The 27,596-nt window shown below is 42.3% G+C and overlaps 1 protein-coding gene across 1 annotated transcript; it reads left to right on the top strand.

The window, feature by feature from the left end:
- Positions 1-4,296: 4,296 nt before the first annotated feature.
- On the top strand, positions 4,297-10,651 carry LRAT (lecithin retinol acyltransferase; the record flags this gene model as incomplete). The annotated part of the gene is made up of 2 exons (XM_080797358.1): positions 4,297-4,836; positions 8,612-10,651. The coding sequence occupies 2 exons, from the start codon at positions 4,297-4,299 to the stop codon at positions 8,762-8,764; spliced, it is 693 nt and encodes a 230-aa protein (XP_080653484.1). The 3' UTR covers positions 8,765-10,651.
- Between the last annotated feature and the right edge of the window lie 16,945 nt (positions 10,652-27,596).

The following is a 27,596-nucleotide window of genomic DNA, read 5'->3' as shown; positions in this document are numbered from 1 at the left end:
ACCAGTTAGGGCCTCTGTGTCCATGGGGCCAGACCTGAGCATTTGTAAGTAAAATGAAGGCAGAAGGATAGCTCAGAAGAAAAACAAATGGTAGGATTATCATTATTTATGTGTCCCCAAATTTAATAATCTTAAAAAATCTAAGAACAACAACAAAATCATGCTAAAGAAGGGCAATAATTTTGATGCATGAAGTTTAGAAAACCAAATTCGTCAGGCTTAGGGACCAGGGGAAAGAAGGTGTAAGAGGTGAGAAGTCTGGGATAAACTAGGTTCTGCTTCTGAGCCCGTGCCCCTGAACAAGACCCCGAACACCTATGTCTAAGGAGGGTGTGGAACTACATGGTCACTCAAGTGCTGGGGCTTTCCTGATGAGGGAAGACTATTAACCAGAATCTTCATCAGACCTTCCTTACCACTACAGGAAAACAACTGATGCTAAAAATTAAACCCCCATGGCACTAGAGAAGCAGGGAAATGAAGTCCAAATTAAAAAGAAAAGGCATGGGATCTAGGTTTAGGGTTAGGTATTTCATTGAATTTTCAAGGCAAGCATAGCACCAGCCACGGAGCAGGTACTTAATAAATGAATGGATGACAGGTGGACAAACTGATGGAAGGTCAGTCCTTCCCCAGTGGTGATGGACCTCGGGGCAAAGAAACCTGTAGATGAGTCCTGATCCACACCAGCACAGTGATGGAGGCAAAATTATAAGCCTCAGTTTCTTCCTGTGTAAAATGAAGATGCTAATTCACAGGGTAATGAGGATGAAGTGAGAAAAAGCTTACTTCAGGACCCAGCACATAGGAAGCACAGAATTTTGTGATCATATTCTCTACTCTAAAGACTTCTCTGAGGAACAGGGAGGCTCCAGATGCAAGAAACTTGCAGGCCGGAAATCTGTTGGCCTTCCAGATTTCCACTGGACTCTGCACCTTGTCTCTGAGAGTGGGACCTCTTTCTCCTGGGACCCATGATGGGCTCTCAGGGACCCAAGGGCTCCAAGATGAAGCCCACAAGTTAGGTGGGCTTTATGAGGCCCAATTTCAACCTCCTTTGCACAGAAACCCAACACAGTCTTGGCCTGTACCGCTGGGAGAAATGGACCCAGGCTTGAGAACCACAGGTGGGGTTGTTCTGTCTACTGGGGGAATAGGGAAGTGGTAACTGAGGTCAGAGTCCGTGAACCTTTCAGTGAAGTCTGTGTGTTGACCTGGAAAGCCTCAGCTCTTTTAGAATTCCCAGGCCAGACTTGGTGACCCATTTGAATGCATTCAAGGCATTTGCACATGGATGCTTGTTGAATGTAGCTGACTTTCGTACAATCCGGAAAACAAGAGATCTTTCTAGCAACCCATGGGGTTGTTCTAAGTGAATGATTTCTGGTTTAAGGAAGGAGAATTTTTTTTTTTTAAAGGATTTATTTATTTTAGAGAGACAGAGAAAGTGCGGGGGTGGGGAGGGGGGAGAGAAAGAGCCTTAAGCAGATCCCACACTGGGGTTAGATCTCAGGACCCAAAGATTACAACCTCAGCAGAAACCAAGAGTCCCATGCCTAACAGACTGCACCACTCAGGCAACCCCAAGGAGAAATTTTGAATATCAGATTTTTCGTGGGCCTTTCCTTCTAACAGCATTTTCCCTTCCCAGTTTAGCTAATATTGATGCAGTCTATGAGTGGGAGTGTGACTATTAGCATATAAACATATTTTTGAAGTGTGCCTCTAAGGGAGCAATCAGAAACGGACTGCTCAGCCACAAAAAATATATACAAGTCTGAGAACGTTGAGAGTTGCCTTTTGTAAAGTAGGGTTACCATGGGGAGGGCAAATCAGTTGAGCCAGCAAGAGCTCATTGGAGGACGCTGCATTTTTTCAGTTGAGAAGCTGCCTAATCTTCCCTAACCGCTCCCCGCTTAAGAGGTCTCAGACTTCAAAAACACGGCAAATGGAAATGTTCTGCAGCCTCCTTTGGGTTACCCAGGGCCGAATTTCTTCAGGCGGGGCAGGGGAAACGCAAATCAGCTTGGCACTGCGTATATTTAACAAAACCCCTTGTGGGGGATGAGGCTATTGAAGGTCTAGAGGTGATTTCTCCTTAATATTTTTTGCTCTGAAAGAGTTCTCTGTAGTTCTCCGTACTTTTGTCTGCGCAAACTTCCCAGGTGGAGTTAGTCGTAGGCGTTAATAAGCCGCATTAGTGACCGCCAGAGACGGAAATCGCTAATTACTAAGTCCCCTTTGATCTCGCCCAGCCGTTTGGCTCCTGACACTGGAGGTTCCGGCATCTACGCTTTCTTAGAACTGTACCAGACTAGAGTGTTCAGACGTGCGATCTGCAGTTTAACGTGTGCGCCGAGATCTGGATCAGATTTTTAAGAATTTCCACAGACCCCAGATTTTAAAATCCAGCCGCTGAGCTGGTGTGCGGCTGGAAGCTAACAAACGACCACGCGCGCGGGTGTTTGATTAATTTTGGCAGCTGCGTACTTCTGCGCTTTAAATTTTGGGGGGCAGACTGGGGGAAATAAACGATTTAAACTTTCAGTGCACTGCCTGTCTCCCCTTCTCCATCGTCTGCTTTCGATTCGGTTGTGGGAAATGGAGTTTTCTTCTCTTTGCTGGAACTATAATGTGATTCGGGATCATTTGTAAAATGAACAAAAAAGTCACTGGCAAACGGGACGACTGGGGCAGGACGCTGATGGCAGACCCGGGGTGGGAGCAAAGGCCGGGCCTCCGAGGATAATTGGGAGCCAGCCTCCTCCCCGCCTGGTCTCCATGGTCCCCTTCATCTTCCAGGTAAGATGAATGGCCCTTCATCCATCATCCACAGCCAGCCTCTTCCCCCAGGCGAGCGGAGAATCTGCTTCCCGAAAAAACCTATTAGCCCGGAATTGGGCAGCTTTGTGGAGCCAACCGAGGCTCTCTATTGTGGCCTTTGTCTGCGGAATTTAAGCATTTACATAATGCACTAGCACCGAACTCCGAGCAGGGTTGGGACACCGCGTGAGCCTGGCGCGGACCTCGAGTCTACAGCTCCCTCATCCGGCTGCTCCAGGGGACCACCCTCGCGGTTGCGCCTGGGTCACGCTGCAGGCGCTCTGGCAAGGAAAGCAGTGCCATATCTGTACTTTGCCCACTCCGGGCGGCTGCGCTTTGAAAGCGGCAACGTCTTGTTGGGTGAAACCACGCAGGGTCCATCTGACCCTGAAGTCGGAGGAATAAACTTGATATTAATCTGGCTTTCCAGGCGGTCGTTGGGGGCTTCGCCGTTTTTCTGCTGACGGTTGAGAGCCGCGCGCTCAACGGTCACTGGTGCGTCCGAGCGCAGAGGTGCCTTGGGTTCCAATCGCCAGAGCGCGGGACCTGGACTCGCGGGTCCCTAGACGACCCGCGCGCCAACTGAGAGCAAAAAGGATTCGGGGCATGTAAAAGGGAGGACGAAGACCCGCGGCGCGTGGGACTAGGTCTCCGGGGAATTTAGGAAGGAATCCGCAGGCTTTGTAGAGGCGCACGCTTCGCAGAGGAAATGCAAACACTTTAATAAGCCGAGGTCTCTGGGTATCCAACCCTTTAGAGGGAGGTGGTTCGGCTCAGAAATCTCTCCAGAGGGGACTTTTCCACCGAAAACTTTCTCGAAGAGCCCAGAATACGCCCAGTCCAGACAGGTGCAGAAACTTTTGCCCTGCAGTGCCTCCGCCACTGCTCTAAACGGCCGCTTAGAGGATGCAAGAGCTTGGGTCGCGAGTGCTAATGGGGAACCTGCATCTGGAATCGGGTCTCCAGAAAGAACACTGCACCCAGGGGGCCCGCCAGCCCCCTTCCAAAGAACCCGGGGTCCCGCGCGCCCCTCGCGGCGAGCTGCGCTGGTAGCCGGGGCCCAATCAGCGCTGTCGTAGGGTCTGTGACGGCGTTCGGCCCCGCCCCCTTGACTGGGATAAAAGGCCTCAGAGAAGGCTTCAGTCCAGAGCTCCGCGCGCGGCCCTGCGCCCCGGCACGGCCCGCAGGTGGGTTTCGTGGATTGTTGCTCTCAGCGCCGGTCCCACTGTCCCCGCGGTCTGCCGCGATCAGGTCCCCATTATTCTCAGTCCCCAGGGCGGGGCGGCCAAGCCAGTCTCCAGGATTCTCTCCTTTCCTTTTCGCTCCCCCTTCAAGGTAGCTGCAGTCCCCCGCGCACTGGGCCGCCGGCCTGCAGGTGAGCAGCAGCGCAGCGCCCCAGTCCGGCGAGCTCACCTACCCCGGCCCGTGCGCGACCGGCTGCGGTCCCCCCCAACGCTGCCTTTCCCCTGCAGGATGAAGAACCCGATGCTGGAGGCGCTGTCCCAATTGCTGGAGAAGCTGCTCCTCATCTCCAACTTTAAGCTCTTCAGTTCGGGCACCCCGGCCGAAGACAAGGCGAGGAATAATTTCTATGAGATCAGCTCTTTCCTCCGCGGCGACGTGCTGGAAGTGCCCCGGACCCACCTGACCCACTACGGCATCTACCTGGGCGACAACCGTGTTGCCCACATGATGCCCGACATCCTGTTGGCCCTGACCAACGACAAGGGGCTCACGCAGAAGGTGGTCTCCAATAAGCGTCTCATCCTGGGCGTCATTGGCAGAGTAGCCAGCATCCGCGTGGACACAGTGGAGGACTTCGCCTATGGAGCCGACATCCTGGTCAATCACCTGGACAAGTCCCTCAAGAAGAAGGCGCTGCTCAACGAAGAGGTGGCGCAGAGGGCCGAGAAGCTGCTGGGCATGACTCCCTACAGCCTACTTTGGAACAACTGTGAGCACTTCGTAACCTACTGCAGATTCGGCACCCCGATCAGCCCCCAGGCGGACAAGGTACACGTGTGACTCGCCCGTGCGTTCGGTGGGGACCCCTTTCCCATCTCTAACTTTTTTCTATGCTCTGGGGTCAGGGATTGAGTTCTAGAATGAGTAACGGTCTCTGGTGTTCCTGAAGGAGGCCAAGTAAATAAATAGCGTTGTCCCTTGCAAGGTAACCTCAAAATGCGTGGTTAAAGAGTGTGGAAATACGGCCCCGCTGCCAGCGATTCCAAATCTACCCAGTTATTGCTGCAGAGGTCCTCAGGGTGTCCACCCAGCGTCGTCGAAATGACAAAAGGGCAGGTGGAGTTGGGGGGGGTGGGGTTAAGAGAAAATCTGTCGTTGTGTGCTTGCAAATTTTCCCAAGAATTGCAATCGAAGAAAGGCGTTCATGGTTTGTATTTTATCTATAACCCTGTGTATAAATTGTTGTGCCTTTAAAATTAAGGAACCATGCAGGTTTCTCCGTCTGTAAGCTGCACAGTGAATTCCCTTTGCTTAATATAAACTATCATAATTCCCAGTAGGAAGACCTCCCCGGTATATCCCTTATTCTTGTGTCTGGCTTCAAAGAAGTTATTTCCTTGGTATTCTGAATTCTTTTTCTTGAAGGCTTTAATCCCCATCTAGACTTCCTCATTGTTAGGCATCCTTCAACCCTTAGCTCCAAAGGTGGGATTGTTTATAGGTTCCTCAAAGGTCAAAACAATTGGTTTTCAAGAAGGTCCATTCAATGTTGTAATTTTTATGGGCACTTAAAAATAAAACCAGTATTAGCATTGACAATGATTAAATTACTCACAAATCCAAAGGGGTGGAGGGGATAGATTTTTTATTTCCTTTTGAAACCTCTTAACTTAAAGATAGTTGACTTTCTAAGCCTGCAACTGCTTTTGCAATTAGATGCTTTCTCAGCCTTTGCTGTAGTTGTTAAAGAGGTTATTGTTAATGTTCACTCTTAAGTGAAACCTGGGCCATCACCTAATGAGCTTCACATTTTAGCCTTCATGTTTAGATACTTTGTGGACCAAAAGGATGAGTCCATGCAACTGATTTTGTATTGCTCCACATCTTGATGAATTTTTTGACCATATGGAAAAATCTTTCTCTCGTCTGTGGCAGAACATACAAATTCTATGCTTTTTATACACTGGTATATGAAACTCCTGATAGGTTATTTATCGAGCTACACCAGACTCAAGCTAGGAATTCTTTTCTAAGTAAAATAAAAATATAGTTAGAGCAATGTGCAATGATTTAAGAATCACAGCTCCAGTCCAGGCCTGATTAGAAATGAACTTCACTACATTTGCAAACACTGGCTCCAAAAGTGTACAAAAGGAAACACGCCAGATTTACTTAGGAACCAAGCAAATTCTTTCTCTAAGGAAAAACAGTATTTCTATCCAGTAATTAGGAGTTACCCTTTCATGGAACACATATAGCACTGTATTCTATATTTTGACCAAAAAAAAAAAAAAAAAAAAGTGCTTTTTTTGAGGTAGTAAAAAATTTAGTCTGCATAAATAACTAGCTGGAGTAGTTTTTCATCTTTGGAAACTTTGTAAGGTTTTACAGAAGTGAAGGAGTGTTTTAATTGCTGTTGCTGCATAGCACCTCTTGTGAAACTGAGTTTTTGTCTCCACTTTGAATGGTGTAACAAACAATTTGGCCAGAGTAGATTTCCTGGGGAAAAAAAAAAAAATCCCATCCCAAATTTTCCAATTCTAAGAACTGTTTTTTTGAACATGCCTTGAGAGAAGTAGGTCATTAATACTGAAGGAGGACTGGTTTCTTCTCAGAGATGTAAGGAATTACTTGACGCAGGGTCTGATTGCTGGGTTCTCCATCTATGTAGACAATTGTAAGCATAACACTGCGAGTTGCAAGTTGTCTCTTAGTTAAATGTGAGTTTATAAACACTCTGAAGAGCACTTTCCCTCATGAAAGCGCTGCAACTAATTGGAAAATAAATTGGAAGAAAACATTTTGCTTTTTTGTAGCGTGAAGCTCTTTTTAACAAGTTTAGAAAACATAAAATTAAGGGAGTTTTATATTACTATTAACAATTTCAGTGTTTGGTAAACTATAAAGCCCTTTAATTACTATTACTATGCTTTATGCTTTTTCAACTCTTTTTTTTTTTTATTTGCTGGTAATGCTTTTCATTGTAAAAAAATTAACGCAAATGCCCCTTTTAATTTCTGGGGTTTCAATGCTCAGAAAGTGCCCTACAGGCTTCTTAACACCTTCTAGCAATGCAGGACATTTCCTCCTGTTGAGCACCACTAGACTAGAGATGCATTCTGGGCTAATGGCCAAGTGAACAAGAACAGGACATTAGAAATAAGATACTCCTTGAGAAAAATCTGCTTTTGGGGAAAGGAGTCCACAATGATTCCGTTTTCCTTAATTAACAATTATTGGGGAAAAAGACAAAAGAACATAACTGTATGGAGACAGCTTACTCATTTACCTAAATGCATATCTTCCCATTATTTGCCAAGCACTTTTCCCATTGTCCTGAAAACTTCATTTAGTTTGATCCTCACCACTTTAAGATTGTATATTTGTGGTCAGTGTTTTGTTCAGCAGAAAGAGACAAATCATCTGTTTGACATGTAAGAAAAACAGCATCTGGATAACTAACAGGAAGTTTTGTATTTGTCTAGAAGTTGTATAAAAGTATGGATAGCGACAACCTTACAGTCAAGGTAGTGCATTAAAATATATTGGGCTTGTATACTCTGTCCATTAAGAACTTAGAAACCTAGCTGTCCAGGACTGTATAGGACACCCTCAAAGCATATACAATGTCATGTCTAGAAAAGGAGCTTAAAACTAGTACGAGTAGTGAAAGTCACACATAAAAGCAGTTCATTGATAAATTTTGCCCAGACAGTGATGAGGTAGAGATAATTGTCAACAGATATAGCAGTAATAATAATCACCATAATGCCTTACATTTATGCAGCATGTAGAAGAATACAGAGTACTTTTACATTAAAGATCTTATTTGATCCTCACAACAACCTCCTTATTCCCATGGAGGAGAAGAGGGTAGTCTGGACAAGTTAAATGATTTACATGAGATTTACTGGAGCTGATAAGAGTTGAGCCAGGACTCAAACATAAGCCATCTCTTCTGAGTGCATTAAGTTTTTAAAGAAAAACAATTTCGCATATTAGAAGAATGCTTTTCTCAGAGGCATTTATTTATCTCTGGCAGCCAATTTTATGTCACATAATTGATTGAATTTAATTTACTCAGGGAATGGGATATGACCAAAAAAATTAGACTTTCTATGCCTTTAGATTTTGAGACTTATGAAGAACATTTTCACTGGTATCATCAAATTTTCAAATGTGAGTTGTAGGAATTGAATTCACCAATAATAATAAGCTAAATTTTATCACTCAAGATTAGAGATTCCTATGCTTATGTAATTTTAGAATGTTATTGTTATTGAAAGGCAGTTTAAAGTTTTAATCTTTAATCCCAAATAACTTTTAAATGGTTACATTCTCTGTAGTTTTCTATAAAAATTCTGTATTTAGAAATTGTCATTATGAACCTCGTTGCCTGAAGCATCATTTCAGTCACTTATGGGATATGGAACCAAGAAACGGAACTACTCACATCTTAAGTTCTTTCCAAAGTCATTAAGAGAAATTCTAGTTTTTCTGTTAGACAGAAAAATAGGTGAAAAAATTATGCTTTACTATTTGGTATATGTGATTCTTCTTAGGTTCAGCCCCTTTTCTAATATTCTTAAATTTTATTTTCTAGTTCTGTGAGAATGTGAAGATAATTATCCGTGATCAGAGAAGTGTTCTCGCTTCAGCGGTCTTGGGATTGGCATCTATATTCTGTCTGGGCTTGGCATCATATACTACCCTTCCTGCAATTTTTATCCCATTCTTCTTATGGATGGCTGGCTAACTTCATATCCCCGTGTCAGTGTGTGTATTCTGTGTGTAAATATGTTTATATTTATAGAGCACAAGTCAGTATACGCATCGTCAAGAAAAATGTGACCTGTAACACTGTGTTCTGGATAAAAATGTGACTAAGAATCATGCAAAGTGCTTACTGTGTAAGCCCAAGAACAAAGGCTTTCTCAATCTTCTCAGGCAGTTTCATTTTAAAGCCCTGTGCAGATCTTGGAAACATGGCAACTTGTGATAGAATTCATCCTTCCAAGGGAACCAGCCAGTAAGATGATGGCCACAGGAGATTATTTTTTCTCCTGTAATCATGGTTCTCCGTTAAGCCTGAATTTGAAGATTAGAAGACTTACTGAATGAGCCCACTAACTTCATTGTAAATTTATTCTGTTTCATTGAAAACCTTACATTAAACTAAAAGAATTTCCCTTGTTCAGATGAAAACATGTTTGATGATGGTAAAAAACCAAAAAAACAAAAAACCATAATCCTTTTTTTTTCATGCATTATATGTAATTCCCAATAAGCCAAAAGTGTTTTCATTACTTGAAACGTGTTGGTAAAGTTGGAGTTTAATGATAAAGTAACTTACTAGAACTATAGAAACCTATGTTTTCCTGCAGAAATAAGCTAGTATAGCATCAGTTGAACAATTTGATTTGGATTTACTTACCCAGAAGCTTGGCATTTGTTATTTTTTTTCCTTTTATGTGTCACTGTGGTGACATTAAACCACTCTGAGAGTTAAAAGGATATAGGATTGAAGTAATTTGGATACTTGGAGAGTGTATGTGCCAATTAAATATGCAAATGTCCACATATACACAGACTGATGAGAGACGAACGTTCTTGATTGCTTTATAATACAGTGTGGTTACCAGAGAGCATTTGTAGAAGTGATGTAAAAACAAGTTTAGTCTGTTTTCTTATGACCTTGCATCCACAGTATAACTTTCATATATGTATGTCATTGGATGGTTTACCTTTTAAAGCACTTACTAATGTACTGTATAATTTTTAAAAGTCCTCAGATTTGTCTTCTAACAGATTTATTCATTTCATTGCAAAGTATAGTTTCCATCCTTAAAAGAAGGATGCCACAAGGAAATTACTGTTAGAAGTAATTTCTGAGTGTCTTAGTGCCACCAAGTGTGTAAATCGATTACACTGAGGCTGTCTTAATATCACGGTTGAGATGTAGCACTGTTAAAGCCAGCATTCAAATACTTTGTAGAATTACCAAATTATAAAAACTAGGCCACAACTAGACTTGCATTTCAAGTATTAAAATTGCTTTATAAGCTATCAAGAATCACAAGATAATGAGTCACATAATGAGTGATACGGGGAAGTCGAGTCGGTTACTCAGTGATCTAATCAGAACAAATTTAAGAGCAGATTTTAGTGTAACTGTTGTTTTACTACCACTAATTTACAACAAATTCAGTTGGAGTTTAATAATAATTAAACTTTGGGGCACCTGGGTGGCTCAGTGGGTTAAGCCTCTGCCTCTGGCTCAGGTCATGATCTCAGGGTCCTGGGATCGAGTCCCGCATCGGGCGCTCTGCTCGGTGGGGAGCCTGCTTCCCCTTCTCTCTCTGCCTGCCTCTCTGCCTACTTGTGATCTCTCTCTCTGTAAAATAAATAATGAAAAAATAATAATAATTAAACTTTGTGTTTAACCACTTAAAATGTTTTAAATAGTCAAAACACGAAATGGCAACACCACAGAATAAAGGTTATCTGGGCCTATTCCAACCACTTAAATTTATCTTAAGTATGTGTACATGAAAGCGACCACTATGAGAACTCCATTGTACTAGTGGTTTTTCCCTTACTGTATATTACCTTTGTAGCAACTGTTTAAATAAATTGATTTTTTAAACATATGGTGTCCTCCTAAATAAATGCTTTTTTTGTAGACTTCAGTATGTCAGGTAGCAAAAACCACTGCCTGATGTTAAATCTGTGTTCACAGATAATAATTCCTTATTAAATGCTAAGGGAAGTATTAAAGTTAGAATTAACATAATTAGTCTTACTTCATATCCTTAAAGTAAGATCCAATTCCTCATTCATTTGAGTGCTCATTATACGCCAGGCACTGACCTGTTGTAATTTTCAGGGTCTAGAATTAATATTACTTTTGAACTACCCATATCAGAGTGTATACAGTGCTCTGGGAATACAGAGGAAGAAGCATTGAAATCTCCCTGAAGGTCAGAGAAATCAGAAGTAGGCAATGCTAGCATTAGGCTGAGAAGTAGTATGAGGTGATTTTATCACACTGATGTGTTCTGCTATTTACAGGAAGAGGAAACTGGTAGGAAGCATTTATCCAGTACTCCACAACACTAGAATCTGTTGAACTTAGGACAAAGGAAAGTTTTGTTGTGCTCAGTTTGATGAGTTGCTTAACAACGTAGAAGAAGCACAGATCCCTGATGTGTGGTTGTGGAAGAAACTGAGCCATTCCCGTGTCTCTGATGAATGTCTCTGGACTTCATTACTTAAGATTCATCCTTAGGATTCTGCAAGTCCCTTACAGTTCTAAATTTCCCTTCTAACTTGTGAAATGGTAAGTAGTGTCTAAGGCAGCTTTTTGGTGCTTGTTTTGTTGCCATATGTAGATGAAGGCCAAAGAACTAGCTGGGGCTAAGATGAAATAATGTCTCCAGTACTAGGCAGGTAATAGGAATGAAAAGAAGGAGACGTGGATCTCAAAGTTTAGGGCCTCATTGACAGAAGCAGTAAGACTGCAATAGAGCTGGTGTAAAGCACAGAAAATGACCTGGTTAGTTTTAACCGATAGGGCCAAAATTATAGGGACTGTGTACTGGGACTTGGAAACATAGGATGTTTTCCAAGGGGACAGATTTGGGTAGGACATTCTATGTATCAGGAACAGTATGAGCGAATGCTGGAAAACTACCCATTCCTTACCTAGCACCCAAGTGGGAGGCACTCAACTGTTCATTGACTGAAGCATGGAACTGCATGGGGCAGTCAGGTATAGGCAAGTGGTTCACAGGCTAGCGTGGAGCAAGGCTGATGAGGAGAGGTGTTGGAAAAAGAGAGCAAAGATCAGGTGGGTACAAGTTTTGTGCGGACCAAGAAGTTTGGATTTTTTGAACAGACAGTGGAGGTTTGAGTTCAGCAAGGTAACTCCCAAAAGTATAGAGGAAGGAGGGAGCATGGGGCAAGACAGGACAAAGGGCTCTCTTAGGAGACTAGTTATGGTCCCTAATCTCTGAAATCAGGGCCTGTAATTGTGAGGGTGGGGAGCAAACATGTCAAGAAACTGTCAGCAGAGGAGCCAAATCCTTCTATTTGACTCATGAGTAACTGTTTGTGGAGTGTCAGGGAGGAGTCATGCATCCCTTCCTGCCAAAAAATCTGTTCCTGAAATAGAACTTCATGTGGTAACTGTATGTATTTTGGATATTCCAGAACTTTATTCTGCTAGTTCTGTGTCTTTGCAAGGACAAGCAAAGAAGTACAGATTTGTTGTTTAATTTTTTTTTTCAGAATAGAGATATATTTCTTATTTTTCCATTTCTATTTCATACTATTGCTGTCAAAGATAAAATAAAGGAGTTTTCCAGTGATAACACAATTATGCCAATGGCAAAGTTTTGTGATAGATGAGAAGGATATAAGAAATGATGATTGCCAATATTGTGTTTTATATAATCTGTTTAGAGAATTTTATCTAACCTAGATCTGTTAGCTCAACTAGTTTTATATTTGGTTTATATGTGTATGAAATAAAATCAATTTTATATGCTGTCCTCTCTTGTCTTTGAATTTGATAAAAATAAATGTTTTCCTGAGCATGGTAGCCTGAAGAATTTTGTCTTTCAAGGCTTCCTTTACTGAACATAGTTGGCTTTACATATTTGAAATTAAAACTATGGGGATCTGCCTTCAGATTGATACGATTTATGTTATCCACATCTGGAAGCCGACCTTGATTATGTAGAAAAAGTTTCTGTGTAATAAATAACAATTCTCTCCATTCCACAAAGCCAAGCAGCAACAGCACAAAGAGCCATGCACATGAACTCAGTCACCAGATATTTAACCCTACCAGTGTGGCTGCCATTTGCCTCTGCCTGAGTCTAGCAGGAGTGTGAGTAGGACGAAATCCCAGGGTCAGTCTTGAGACACATTTACTGTATTGTAAAGAACCACAGAGGTTACTGAGCCAAACCCTTAAACATCTAACCACATTTCAGACATGGAAAATCAGGCACAGAAGTTGAGATACTTTGCGATTACATAAATAACCAGAGGCAGATCCACAATTTGACTCCAGCTTTCTTTCCTCTATATGACCTTGGATTCCTGAGGTCTCCCATAAATTAGACAAGCTTTCGTCCAATGAATGTATTAATTTCTTGCAGACCTTTTGTCTACTCCAAGCAGGGCCACAAAAGAAAGAACTAGTTGGAATCTTAGTCCTATAGTTGCTCAGTCTCATGAGAAAGATTGACAAGTAAACAGATTTCAAAACAATAAGTTTGTGCAAGTATTAGAAGGGCAGAGGCAAAATGTATTCCTGTCTGCTGGGGGCAAGTAAAGGAGAGAGATGGTGAAACAAGTTTTCAATATCTTCATTGAGTTGTAAAGAGTATAAACATTCTAAGTGAAAGAGACCTCCTTTCTCCAGGCCATTATAGGCACCTGGAGAAGTACATGGAAAAGCATGGAGTCATGAGAAAACAAAGCACGGTTGGATTACTGCTAGTCCCAAAGAACAATCACCTGTGTTTATATTGTTGTCTGAGAGCAATGTACCCATACTCTTCCACCATTTCTTTGAGGAGGACAACTCTAGACTCAGCTGCTGTTAGAGACAAGAGGCAAGATCATGGAGAACTTGACACTATGAAAGTCTGAAGTGGAAAGAAAGCATTTCCTAAACTTTCCAAATACCTCAGGTGAGCCTTGTGAGCATCTGTTTTGTCAAACACATGATGAATAGGGGTGGGATATGGTTGTTAGGAAAAGAAATGTAAAGTTTATGGACGGAAATTTATTTAAGGAGAAATGGGAGCTATAGGAATCAAAGGATGAATGGTCACATCTCCCCAATCCACTCACACCTGCGCTCATGATCCAGCAACAACCCTGATGCCATCCTCCTCTTGATTCTAGATTCTGTCCCAGATACTTCATTCCACTGAGCTTATAACTGCTACTCCTATTGCTACCCACCTATTGTTCCTAACCCTCGGAGTATCATCGTTTCTGCTGCCTCACGGTTTTCTACACCTTGATTTTGTGTTTCTTCTCTTTCTCCGCTCTCCGGGCCTCTGACTCTCATTTAAAATTTCCAAAGGATCTAATTAAGCTGACCAGTCATTATGCAATATTGGTGGTCATGAGCAAAGTTCTCTGCCAGGCTACCTCAGGCCAGTTGTTCTTTCCATATCCTTTAGGTCTGTTCCCTTCAGGTGACATCCTTGGGCCAATCAGTTGTTGCCAAGTTGCACAATGACATGCTCCAAGGTATGGCGATCTGTTCTAAAAGGGCTACTTATGATTGATTTTCCATTGAAGATAGCAATCAGTTTTAGTTTTCAAGAAGAGAGTAACATCTCATTATCGTCACGACTCATTCTGCAAGTGTGTAGAGAATGGATTAGATGAGGAGATGTAACTTAAGGGACATAAATTTTATCACCAAAATGTAAGAGAGAAATGATGAACACCAACAGTAACTCAATAGGATGGAATGAGGAGGGAGGAGAGAGCATGATTGATTTGAAGGGTGAGAAGGAGGGGGTTTCATTTGGGGCCAATGAAGAAAACAGAAACCATTCTAAATATAGTCAGGTGGAATGAGCATGTAGATGTGTGTAATTCCCTGGTTTCCCCTCTACTCTCACCCTCCAGTCTCCCTCAAGGGCTTCACATTGGCCAACTAAGCCAGAAACCAGGTTACAGAAGAGCCTGCCAAGATTGACAAGAAATGCATCTGAGGCATAACAGGCTATGATTGGGCACCAAGATAACTGTACCTGTTGTAAGTGACATACCGGCTAATTTGGGCAGAAGTAGGGAGAAGTAGAACAAGCCAGGTCTGGGATATATAAATTTGAGAAGGCTTTGGTCTCATGGGTGGAAATGCACAGTAGACAACTGGAAATTGGAGTCTCATGCTCAAGACAGAGCTCAGGAATGGAGATATATTTAGGAGTCATAATGGTGGTGGGTGAAGCCAAGGATATGAATTGGACCCTCTGGGGGAGTCTATGCAGAATTTTAAAAAGTGGAAGGAGGTAAGAGTAAGGTCACAAAAAAATAAGAGGGAAGAAGAAAGAGCAGTAACAGTTCTAGAAGAAGACTGAGGAATAATGGCACAAAGGTTAGAGTAGACCAAGGAGAGACTGTGAGAAGCCCAGGAAGGAGTGAATTTTAGAAGCTAAGAATCTGAATAGCATGGAGATACAGAAGAAAGCTGGGGTCTGGTGGGTGTTCACAGTGGATTTGACAAATGAGGAGATTGAGTGGCCTTGATGAGTCCACAATGTTAGGTATGGGGATGTTAGGGAGTTTAAGGGAGAAGGCAAATTATGGGTTGAAATGTAAACGGAAAGTGAGTGTAGGCTTCCTTTTGTCATAGTTTGGTGGGAAAAGGGAGTAAACAAAGCCCAAAGACAGAAAACCGCATAATATCCAACATCTCTGTTTCCCCTTCAGCATTCTTTGGAAGGGAACATACTGGGAACATACTGTGAACTGCTTTATGCCTCATTGAAGAAGCATAACTCAAGTTAATTTTCATAGTTATTTTCTGAGGGACAAACACTCTTTTGGGGATATTACTGCACTTTTCTTTCAGAGCAGCAATGACTATCAGAGTTAAGTCAAATCAATGAACATTCCCATTTCTATTGTCTTCCTTGAAAAGAACACACGTTCAGATGTAAATTCTGGTAAGGGGTGGGTGGGGGGAATTGGAAGGAGTAGAAACAAAAACCATACTGCCAGAACTCTAGAGTCTTGAGCTCTCATTCAAACAACCTGTTGAGGGGAGTCCATTACCATTTCTTCTTTTTCACAGAACGATGGAGAGATCAAGACACAGTGCAAGACTCAGATTCAAATGCTACTGGAATTGGGGGGGGGGGGGCGGACAGGATAACCTCATAAGTATACTTCAGATTTTCTACAGATTAAAATAGTCATGGGCATCTGGGTAGCTCAGTCGTTAAGCATCTGCCTTCAGCTCAGGTCAGGAGCCCAGAGTCCTGGGATCAAGCCCCAAATCAAGCCCAGCATCAGGCTCCTGGCTCAGCCGGAAGCCTGCTTCTCCCTATCCCACTCCTTCTGCTGTGTTCCCTCTCTTGCTGTCTCTCTCTATCAAATAAATCAATAAAATCTTTTTAACACATAAAAATCATAACACAAGATTAAACCAATCCAAACCGCTAACATGTTCAACAGATATTATCCAAAATAATGGTTTCTTATCCATTAGTTCTATATTGATCTCAATGCATGTAGAATTTTGAGATCATTTTATCTGCTATTTGGCTGAATCGCTTATTCTTTGAAGAAGAATGTGTCAGTGTTCCTAAGTAAATCTTCTTGTTTATCCTGAGTAAATCAATGAGCTGAAACTCCAAAATTTATCAGATAAACAGCTCTTGTCTGCTAAGCCTGGCTCAGCCTGCAGCTGCCCCCTAAGGATCTGCTCAAGCAGAAGAACCAGAGCTTTTTTTTTTTCCCCTAGAGAAAGAGAGAGAACAAGGGGGGCAGAGGGGCAGGGGAAGAAGCAGACTCACCACTGATCAGGGAGCCTTATGACATGGGACTTGATCCCAGGACCCCAGGACCATGACCTGAACCAAAGGCAGCCACTTAACAGAGTGAGCCCCAGGCGCCCCCTCCCCCCCCGCCCCCACCCCCCACCCCAAAGAACCAGATCTGTAAGCTCCATGTTGGTCCAGACACCTGGTCTGATCAGGTGCCTCACTGCTGGGTGGAAACCCAGAATGTAGCAATTGCTACATGCTGAAGCTACACCAACATTTATTTCCTCTTTGAGACTCCCCACCTCAGCTCCACACTCTGCTATTGCACACACATCTCCTTCCACCTCATCTCTGGAAAGTCACAGACAAAGGACAGTTGGCGACTGTCAACAGCGGTCAGTTCTCTCCTTTTCACCCTACATCTAATTTTTCCTGGAAATGGACTTTAAGTGACAGTAACATCTGAAAATAAAAGAGAATGAAGGAAACGGCTTTAGAGCAACACAGCAGTCTGAGGGACTAGCTCCTCAGGAGGTAAGTGGCCACTCCATCCGCATTTCTCTTTGTGGCTGCTGTGGGGACTGGCACCCCTCCTTCCATAGCTCAGATTTCTCTATTTTGCTGGTGTTCATTCCCCTGACCACCCAGAGACCAAGTGCTATGGATATCTTTTGAGAAAAGACACTTTTTGCATTTATTCTCTACACACCTCAGCAATAGGTGAAGACAACAACAAGAAGACTTGATCAGAGCCGTGATTGTGATTCTCCCAATATGGCCGTTTCCTTGATTTTCCTTCCAGGACTCAAACTGATCTCCCACCCCCTAACATAAGTCCACCATTGGTTTGCACAAAAATGAGAATGGGTGGGATTGATGAGTTGTAGTCTTTGCCTTCTTATAAGGAAGCAGAAATAAAAGTTTAAGTCACTGTGTGAGAGGGCTATGTGGCTTGAATGGGCATGAACTGAAGGAGTCGTCACCTTGGTCGGCTCCGCGTGAGCATTTGAGTTTACCCCCTTGCAGTGTCATTAAGTATGATTAAATATAATTTGCAAATTTGCTAGTCTCCTTTTTATCTTTTATTATTATTTTATTATTTATTATTAATTTTTTTACTTAGAGACATACGAGTCCATTTTCCTTCTTGGAACATCACCTTTATTTTTTACTATGTAAAAGGCAACCAGGTGTTCATCTTTATGTCACGTCCAGACTGCTGCAGCTCTTGGTGGCTTCACCTGCTCATCCAGACTTTGCAACGCAAGGTGACCTGATGGTGACATGCGGAACGGACACTCCGAGAGAGCCCAGAACGTGAAAGTTTTCAAGGTTTATTTAAGAAGTATGCTGGAACTAAGGGATGTCATGACATCTGTGGCAAACTGATTTGCCGTCAGATTGCCTCCACGTGGCAGTTGACTTGCGGTGATAGTGACTAACTCTGAACCTCAGGACACGGGGCTCCGAAGTCAGCGTGTTAGGATGTGCTCCCAAGTACACATTTGTTTCCTGGTAGGAGGGAGACTTGGTGGGATGAGGGAGGTCTCTCCTAGGTACCCAGAATCTGGGGGGCTTCCTGATCAACTGCATTTGTCCTTGCAGGCTTAGGCCAACTACTTTTTGGCAGTGCAGGTAACTCATTCCCATGGTGGAGAATTCAGATTCTGCCTCATTCCTCCCATTCAGCTCACCTATATAGAGTGTCCATTATATAGTGGTCACTGAGCTTGGTAAAGGGACTAGAGGGATGGAAGATGAAAGTTTTTACTCTCTAGTGAGAAGGCATGTTGTGACCACAGTTTTAGAACAATCTTTGGTTGAAAGTGGCTTTAGAAAATATCTGACATTTTCTCATTTATTATTTTACAAAGTGCTGTCGCACACATTTGCCTATTTGATAACAATTACCCTATAAGGAAGAAACTGGGCCTACAAATAATAAATGACTTCCTTTTTAACCACCAAAGTGTTATTCTTGTTTTATAGTCTGGGAAATTGAGGCTAAGCGGATTCAACGTTCATGACCCTAAAGTCAGCGATGTAGTATCAGGACTCAAGCCTTGGTATTTTTACCCTAAATTCTGTATCATATCCCATCGCCCTCATTGTGGGCAACCAAGTAAATGAGGTCATCAATTTCTTTCCGAGATCATACTGCTGTGTCTAGCCAGTGGGCTTGGCATGAGAAGGGGATACCTTTACTTGCCTAGTCCTTACCTGTGCTTTTTGGTTGTAATCTTAAAGTTCAAAAAGATGTAACCACTCTGAAGATCTTAAATCCTCACAAGAGGGGCGCCTGGGTGGCTCAGTCGTTGGGCGTCTGCCTTCGACTTGGATCATGGTCCTGGGATCCAGCCCCGCATCAGGCTCTATGCTTGGTGCCTGCTTCGCCCTCTCCCATTCCCCCCGCCTGTGTTCGCTCTCTTGCTGTTTCTCTCTGTCAAATAAATAAACAGATAAATCTTAAAAAAAAAAAAAGTCCTCACAAGAAAGTGATATGTAAAGGCCAGGAGGTCCCCGTCCCTGGAATTGGGAAGTTTGACTAACACAGCTGATGCCTGGTTTTAGTTCTGTTAGATATGCTAAGTGGCCCCAATTACTGCAGGTACCGCTCCTGCTCAGCAGCCCTCTGATGTGGACAATACAGAGTTTCTAAGCTGGCACCATGGTGAACACTCTAAATTCCACGGTGAGTTATTTACAAGGCAGCTTCCTTTTGTGAAGCAATGCCAAGACAGATGCAGAGATAAAGCCAAGGCCTGTGTAAGAATAACAGGTGTGTCCGTCTACCATCTGTTTGTTGGTAAACACACAGGGGCACACACAGTTTCCTAAACCACACAACTCATCTGGGACTTATCATTTGGGCCATGTGTTTCATATTCCAAATTAGAGCCCAACTCAACGGGCGAATATTGAAAAGCTGAGAAACGGGGGTGGCAAATGAACCTTCCTGGCTCTCCACCAGTGGTGCCTGGTGAAAAGCCTTCTCAAAGGTTTATCGTGAGTGGTAAAATCACAAATAATGATAGACCTAGGTTACAGACCGAAGGACGTTATTTACACGTACAATATATCTAATATTGTTGATTCAGCAGAAATCTGTCTTGGCCATTTTCTGAGAACAGACAGGATTGAATATCCTCCTACAGTTGTAAACATTTTCCCTCCAGTCTCTATTCTTATGGGCCACGCCCTAGAATCCTCGCTGACAGCACCACTGGGTAAGCAGAGGACAGAGGCAATGGGTCGAAGGGTGAGGCCTCACCCTTGAGCTTAGGAGATGGACATGTGTCAGAAGGCAAAGTGAGAGACAGGTAGGGGGAGATGCAGGTCTTTGTTTTTGTTTTCTTTAAAAGCCTGTCTTTTAGATTGGTAAGGAGGGTGAACCAAATCCTTAGGGTGCACAGAGTGAAGGTAAGGTGAGGTGGGAAGCAAGAATGTCCCAGGACCAGAGCTCCCAGGTGCTTTTTTCTTGTTTTTTTTTCTTGTTCTTTTTTGTTTTTAAGATTTTATTTATTTATTTGTCAGAGAGAGAGATAGAGCAAGCGGGCGAACGCACAAGCAGGGGGAGCACCAGGCAGAGGGAGAAGCACACTCCCCTCTAAGCAAGGAGCCCGATGTGGGATGGCCCCTGTTGGAAAGCCACAAGATTGGCCTGGTCTCCTAAGTACAGGCCTCCCAGCCTCATGTGCCCCCACTGGGCACCTGTGAAAAGCCAAACTGAATGTTTGCAGCAGTGTGAGGGGAAAAAACAGAAAGACTACACCTGGAGTGCAGGAGGTGAACTGGTGGCTGCGGGCCCAACAGCTGCCTTTATTTGTGATTCTCTAATGGGGTCTGGGGCCAAGTTCAAGAGGCTGAGATGACCCAAAATAACCAGATGCTGCAGGTTTGAAATCAATGTATTTGCCTGTTGGTAGCTGGTTTCCTAGGCTCCTGCATTAAATTATAAGTTCTCTTAAAGTGTTTCTGAGGATATGATATAGTGTTCAATAAATTCTTAAAAATGACTACAATTTCAGTATCTCCCACTATTTTTTTCTATAGACATTCAGCCAAAGGAAGAACATTCTCTCCCTTTTAGATCCACAGAAGACTTACACTCAAACATCTAACTAGCCGCTCACCCTTTGATTTTTTTCTCTCTTTACTTTCTTCCTTTCAGCAAGTAGACATTGAGTACTTGCATGCAAGGTGCTTTATGGGCTATGGATGGGGACAGTGAGGCCCCAGGGCTTCCTTCCCACCAGAAGGCCAAGGGTGGCCCTGTGTAGCCTCCCACAGTCTCATGCCTGGCAGTGTTAATGGTGATATTATTCAGGCTGGGTTTTACAGGCATGAACGTGGCACTTACCCCTGAGTGATGTCAATTTTTTTTCCTTCTTTTTTAATTTTATTTTTTTAACTTAAATTCAATTAGCCAACATGTAGTATGTCATGAGTGTTGTAAATTTGTTTAGTCCTTTACTCCTCTCATGTCATAGTTTCACATCTTCATTCTTAGCCCTTGTTCTGGGTTTAAGTGCAAATGGCCTTTCTTTTCGTCACCTTGCTAAATTTCTTCTGTTGCCCCATAGCTAACGTACAAGAAAGAGTTTTGGCCATGCGCCAGTTTCAGGTGTTCCTCCCCTGGCTCTGACAACACCACCGCTTCCCAGGGTGTGGGCGCATTGCCCACCTCACAGCCCCAGCAGGCACGCCTGTCAGCACTAGGCACGGGCTTGCAGACTGCCTCCATGACGCACTCCCTCAACGAGACTGATTCTCTGCCAAACACCCTGTTCCATCTTGCAAGTTTTCCAGTTTGTCTACCATCTAATCTATGGGAGATTGTCAAAATAATTGCATTTCTAGATTTCATAGAAAGAGCATTGATTCATCCTGGAAATGTTAGTGTCGTTTAATCCTTTTTCTATTGTTTCATAAACGTTATCACAGTTATTTGTGATTCCCCACCGTAATTTCCCTTTCCCCCCTCAACAATCGTGTTCAGTCTTTGTCAGGGAGTCTCTGTGGTGAAATGGAAAGCTTGGGCTATGGGTCTTGCTCCTGACCAGCTGAGAGTCTTTGGCAAGCTATCTTGCTTTTAATGTTCTCCAGTATAAATGGGGTATGGACGACATTACTTACTTCCAAGATTATGGTGAAGGTTACAGTATGTCAAACTTTGCAGTGGGCTTGGTCCATAGATCTGCTTAATACATGGTAACCAAGACACTATAGTCAGTATTGCCTCTTCCATGCTCTAAGCAGTTCCTTCTAGGCTTACAGTTCCTTCTGGAAACTACGCACCAATTCTTTCTGTTAATGTTTACCAAAGGGATTCTTCTGGGCTCAGCTTCTGCTCTTCAGACTCAGCTCTAGGAAGCAAAGCAGCTGTTTGTGTCTCCTGCTGAGGTGCTTTTGTGGAGCAAAGCCTGGCCGGTGGGGTTCTGGGGCACTGCATGAGGCTTATGCCAGTGGGGTGGTTAGGTCCCAAGGTCCCCAGATGGTTGTTTAGTCGGTCTGCCCATTCCAATGATGTGATCCAGCTGCTGACCTCTTGGAAATCCCAGCAGAGGCCAGGCTTCCATCAACGAGAGGTACTGGCTCTTTTATGAAGAGAAAGGGCTACTGTCAGTGAGAAGCTTTTTCTGTCGAATCCGGTAAGAGAAAAAGTTTGGAAGAGCCAGGGAAAGGAGGAAGGAGGGAAAAGGAAAGCGTGGCCTGAACACAGAGGCCGTGAAATGTGAATTTCAGCTTGGGACATCTTACTCTAAAATCGGAACCTAGGAAAACTAAAAGAACCATTCAGATGTCCTTAGCAATCATATTGAAAACTGGATTTTACAGCATTCAAGATTCCACCTGAGAGAAAGATTTGATAATGATCAGTCTCTGGATGGGGGCAGCAGGAGGCCGAGGGGTCGGGGGTGAGGTGGGGTGGGGTGTGTGTGTGTGTGTGTGTTCAGGGTTTCTTCCAAATACTTGGCAATACTAATGCATACATAATAATATGACACTTAGCCAACTAAATTATTTTATTTAACACTCACACCCCATTTCTAGCATTCTTAATAAATGTTAGTTTTCTTTTCAAGGTATATATTTCATTAGGTCTGTGTGCCTCTGTTAAATGGAGTGCTTTCTTTTTTTTAAACCTTAGTATCATCCAAAAAAACCCCCCCAAAACAAAACCTTAATATCATCCGATTCTACTTTTCCCCTTTTTCTGATTGTCTACAGTACCGTTCTCCAATGCATACTCCACAGGCCTCTTGAATCAGAATCACCCAGGAAATGTGTTAAAATTGCAGGTTCCTAGACAACGTTCCACATACAGTGGAGCTGGGATTCCTAGTCGGCTATCACATCAGCATTGTTTGTCTCCTCTCTAGTAATATGATCCTTATTTAGTTGGGGCTAGCAAAAAACCTATCAAAATACCAAATTTCCCAACTGTCTTTTCCATGGGACAGTGTTCTGACCAATCTAATGAAGACAGACATGTTGTAGAGGAATTCCAGGTAGGCACGTTGAAGGGGAGGGAGTGTGCCTTTTCATTTGCCATTTCTCTCACTGCCAGCCTGGAAGTGGACATAAGGGTTCGAGTGCCATCAGCTGTTCTGGGTCATGAGGTGACTCTCTGGATGGGAGCCAGCAACCTAAAATGTTGAAGCAAGAAGAAAGAACCTTGGGTTCCTGTGATGATACTATATCAGATTTGTATTGTGTTCCTTCAGATCAAATAAGCTGTTAATGTATTCAGGCAGTTGGAATTATTTTAGAATGTTCTGTTCTATGCAGCTGACCTAATTGCAATTGCTAAATTTGCTCATTCAAAATCTTGACAGGGATCTTGAATATCTTCATTTTTAATGATTACCCCTCAAGACAATTCTTAAACACAGTTGAATTTAGGAGTCACTGCCATGCTATTCAAGGTCCATAAGTAGTTTCACAATTATCTCTTGAACCAACCAGACATAGGAATGGTGTTATTCATAGGAATTGCTCTTATCATTGCTCTTATCATTGCCCTATTCATAGGAATTGCTCTTATCATTAGTACTTAGTACTACTTAGCTTAGTACTCTGACAAATACCAGAGATGGTCCTTCAAAGCCTACAGAATGAATATTGTTCTCTGCTTCACCCCTTAATTTTCTTCCTTTAGATACCAGAGAAAATGTTTCTTTACTGCGGACAGCCTTAAGAAATGCTTGGAAGGTAAATCTTTTTCTACTGCTTTGAAAGTCCTAACTATACTACCTCACAGCAACACAGTGAGCAGCAGCCTTGCTGTGACAAGTTTCTCAGTGTGGAGCCCCATCCAGAACTTGCTACCAGGGGATAGCAAGAGCCCAGTGATCCTACTTAGTCACTCAGTGATGCTAGCCCCATGGGGAGTAAATCCAGTTCTAAACACAAAGCAGTTAAATGCTTACTGTATTGCTTTAATGCTCTGTATCTTTATATGGACACACATGTCATTTTATGAACAAAGTAAACTTCCAAGTTCCTGGGCATTAAATGGCCTCCAATATTATGGTAACTAATAATTGTGATAATCACCCTCATGAAAAATGCCAGTTATTGGGACGCCTGAGTGGCTCAGTCATTAAGCGTCTGCCTTTGTCTCATGTCATGATCCTAGGGTCCTGGGATTGAGTCCTGCATCTGGCTCCCTGCTCATTGGGGAGGCTGCTTCTCCCTCTCCTGCTCCTGCTGCTTGTGCTCTCTCTCTCTCTCTCTCTCTGTCAAATAAATACAATCTTTTAAAAAAAATGCTAGTTATCTGGATGAAAAGTTAGGTCTTTCATTTAGAACTGTGGTGCCAGGGAGTCAGGGATGAGGCATGTTAATGCTCTATGGGATTCTCACCAAGATTTTTGGAAATAACCCACCTCCTGCTTCAAGACATTGATTATCCAACGTTTCTAAAAGGGTGTAAAAAAATCCAGCTCTTTGCTTGAATTTCCATATTCCCTAGGACACTGAATCTGTCAACTTATCCAAGTAATTATCTTTTCTTTTTTCACTGTGAGTACAGGAATATGCTACTGAGTGTCAGAGATTTCATAATTATTATCATAGGGCAATGCCTGAAGATAAAGTGGTTGCTAAATTCTTACCTATACAAAGCAGGAACACTGAAGTTAAAAAAAAGTAAAAGGGAGGGTGTCCCTGGTTGGCTCAGTGGGAGGAGCGTGTGACTTGATCTCGGGGTAATGAGTTTGAGCCCTATTTTGGGTGTAGAGATGTCTTTTCTTTTCTTTCTTTCTTTTTTTTTATTTTTTAAGATTTTATTTATTTATTTGTCAGAGAGAGAGAGAGAGCACGAGCGCACAGGCAGGCAGAGTAGCAGGCAGAGGCAGAGGGAGAAGCAGGCTCCCTGCCAAGCAAAGAACCTGATGTGGGACTCGATCCCAGGATGTTGGGATCATGACCTGAGCTGAAGGCAGCAGCTTAACCAACTGAGCCACCCAGGCGTCCCATGGGTGTAGAGATTTCTTAAAAAAATAAAACTTAAAAATAAAAAAAAAGAACAACTAAACTTTCTAAGCTTGGGTTTTCTTCCCTGATAAAATAGAGATAAAAATAGTACTTTTACATCAAGTTATAGTAAAGAATAAGTAAGATAACACATTTAAAGTTCTGAGCACAGTGCCAAAACAAAGTAAGTGCTCAGTAAGCGTCATCTGTAATTGGTAAATTCTCATTCTAGTAAATGTTTCAGCTTCATGGTGTGTAAAACATCTGTGAAACTTTATTAAATACATTCTCTTGAACCTCTTCTCTGAAGTTCTTAACAAGGGAAAACCAAAATGACCTTCCTTGAATGAAGATATTTTCCAGATCCTGCTTCTAACATTTCCAAAATTAATAACAGAATGGTGACCTAAGATTACTATCTTCCTGGGAGAACATGGGAATAATTTTGGGAAGAGTTAGTGTTACATCATTTCATTCATTCAGATTCTACTGGAAGGAGTAGAAACTCTACTGTGTCACTGGGATGCAGAAAGATGGCAGCACCTAGTGGGAGGGGCCTACGAGGGGGTATTGGCCGAGGTGAAGAGTAGGTCCTGGAATTCTCCCTGCTTCCTCCTTTACTCTGGGAGGCTAAGAAGATTCTTTGGCCTCTGGCCAGCTGCCAACTCCCTAAGCTGCCCAGCAAAGGACTGGGCCTCAGTTCATATTACTGATGAAGAGCATCAGTATGACCTTGAGCTCACAAGGAACATTAGATAACCAAAGATCACAACAGCAACCAAAGAACTGGACAAGCCACAGTGGATGAAGTTACATTAATGAAATAGAAGGCAAATTTAAAATAAGCATGATACATATTCCCTAAGAAATAAAGGAGGCTAATTGTAACATGAAGCAAGAACTAGTACTTACAAACAAGAAATTAGAAAAATAGCTAGGTATGAAAAAAATGATCTAATATAAAAACACAACAGGAGGGATAAGTAGCACAATGCATATAACCAATAAATTAACAAGAAGCTGGATAAAACAGGTCAAAAACTCTACCCACAACATTAGGGATAAGTAAAGACAAGCCTTACAGCATTGTGATTTTTAAAAATGTGAACTCTCCATTCAGATGCACAGGTTCAAATATCACCTCTGCCATTTACTGGCTGAATGATCCTGAGCAAGTCACTTAATTGTAACCATTTTCTCATCTGTAAAATGGATAGAGTAATAGGACCTACCCTATAGGGTTTGTAGTGAAGATTAAATTAACTTATACAAAATGGACAAAAGAGTCTTGGGCACATAGCAAATGCTACATAAATATAAATTATTATTATTATTATTATTATTATTATTAAGGGATAAGAAATACCAAAAAATTTTAAATGTAGGAGAGAAGTATATTCAATTAATAAGAATCCTTGAAGAGAAAAAACAATTTTGTGGAAAAAAGAAAATGTTTGAAGAAAAGCCTGTGAGTATTCCAGAATGAAGGAAAGATGAACTATATCTGAGTGAAGGAGTTCATAGAGAGCTAAACAAAATGGATGAGAAAAAAAATTATACATAGAGGGGCACCTGGGTGGCTCACTTGGTTAAGCACTTGCCTTCAGCTCAGGGTCCTGGGATGGAGCCCCATATCAGGCTCCCTGCTCAGCGAAGAGCCTGCTTCTCCCTCTGTCTGCCACTTCCCTGGCTTGTGCGCGCGCGCTCTCTCAATCTCTCTCTCTTTTTTTTTTTAAACATACAGTTTAGAAAAAAAACTATACGTAGACACATTATGATAAAATTTAAGGCCAAAGAAAGAAATTATAAATGCTTCCAGAAAGAATAGAACACCTTCAAATAGAAGAGTAACTGACGTCAGACATCTCCACAATAACGCTGGTTGCAAGAAGGAAACAAAATACTATTTCAAGGTGTTGAAATAAGAAAGCTGAGAAAGTAAAATTTTATTTCCAGGAAAACTATTATTTAAATATGATGGAGCAAGAACAATGGTGTCAGGCATTCAAGGCTCAGAAAGATTGTATTTAAAGGCCAACTCTGAAGACTATTGGAGGAAATCACTCAAAGGAAAAAAAAAAAGAAATTAATCTAAACAATCACCATAAGATATACGGGAATAATGGGTTAATAAATAACTTATTAAATAATTTATAAGAAAAGAAATGTGTGTATGTGTGCATGTGTGCACACGTTTGATAATCCAAAGTGAAAACCAGGTAGCAGCCACAAAGCATGTGTGTGTGGTTTAGCTGGGAAGCAGGTAAAGAAAAGAGGGAGCTGACAGAGTTCTAGAGTCCTTGCCTTGATCATAAAAAAAAAAAAAATAAAAATTTTGATGAGTATGGGTCTTAGTTAAGTTAGACATATTGAGTATATAATATTCTTATCAACAGAAAAATAATCTAGAGTAGAAGTTGGGAAAGGAAAAAAATAAAAGAACCACATCTTTTTCTTCTCTATCATGTTAAATGCCTACGTCCTTTATCCTTAATTTCACCAGGCACAAGTTGCCAACCTCATTAGGAGTTAATAACTGGTCACACACTCAATTTGGTTATTCCCTTGTTGCTGCAAAAG

Source organism: Martes martes (genome assembly GCF_963455335.1).
Source record: "Martes martes genome assembly, chromosome: 2".
NCBI lineage: Eukaryota > Metazoa > Chordata > Mammalia > Carnivora > Mustelidae > Martes > Martes martes.
The sequence above is the reverse complement of the archived record's forward strand: the minus strand, read 5'-3'. Positions and strand labels throughout refer to the sequence as shown.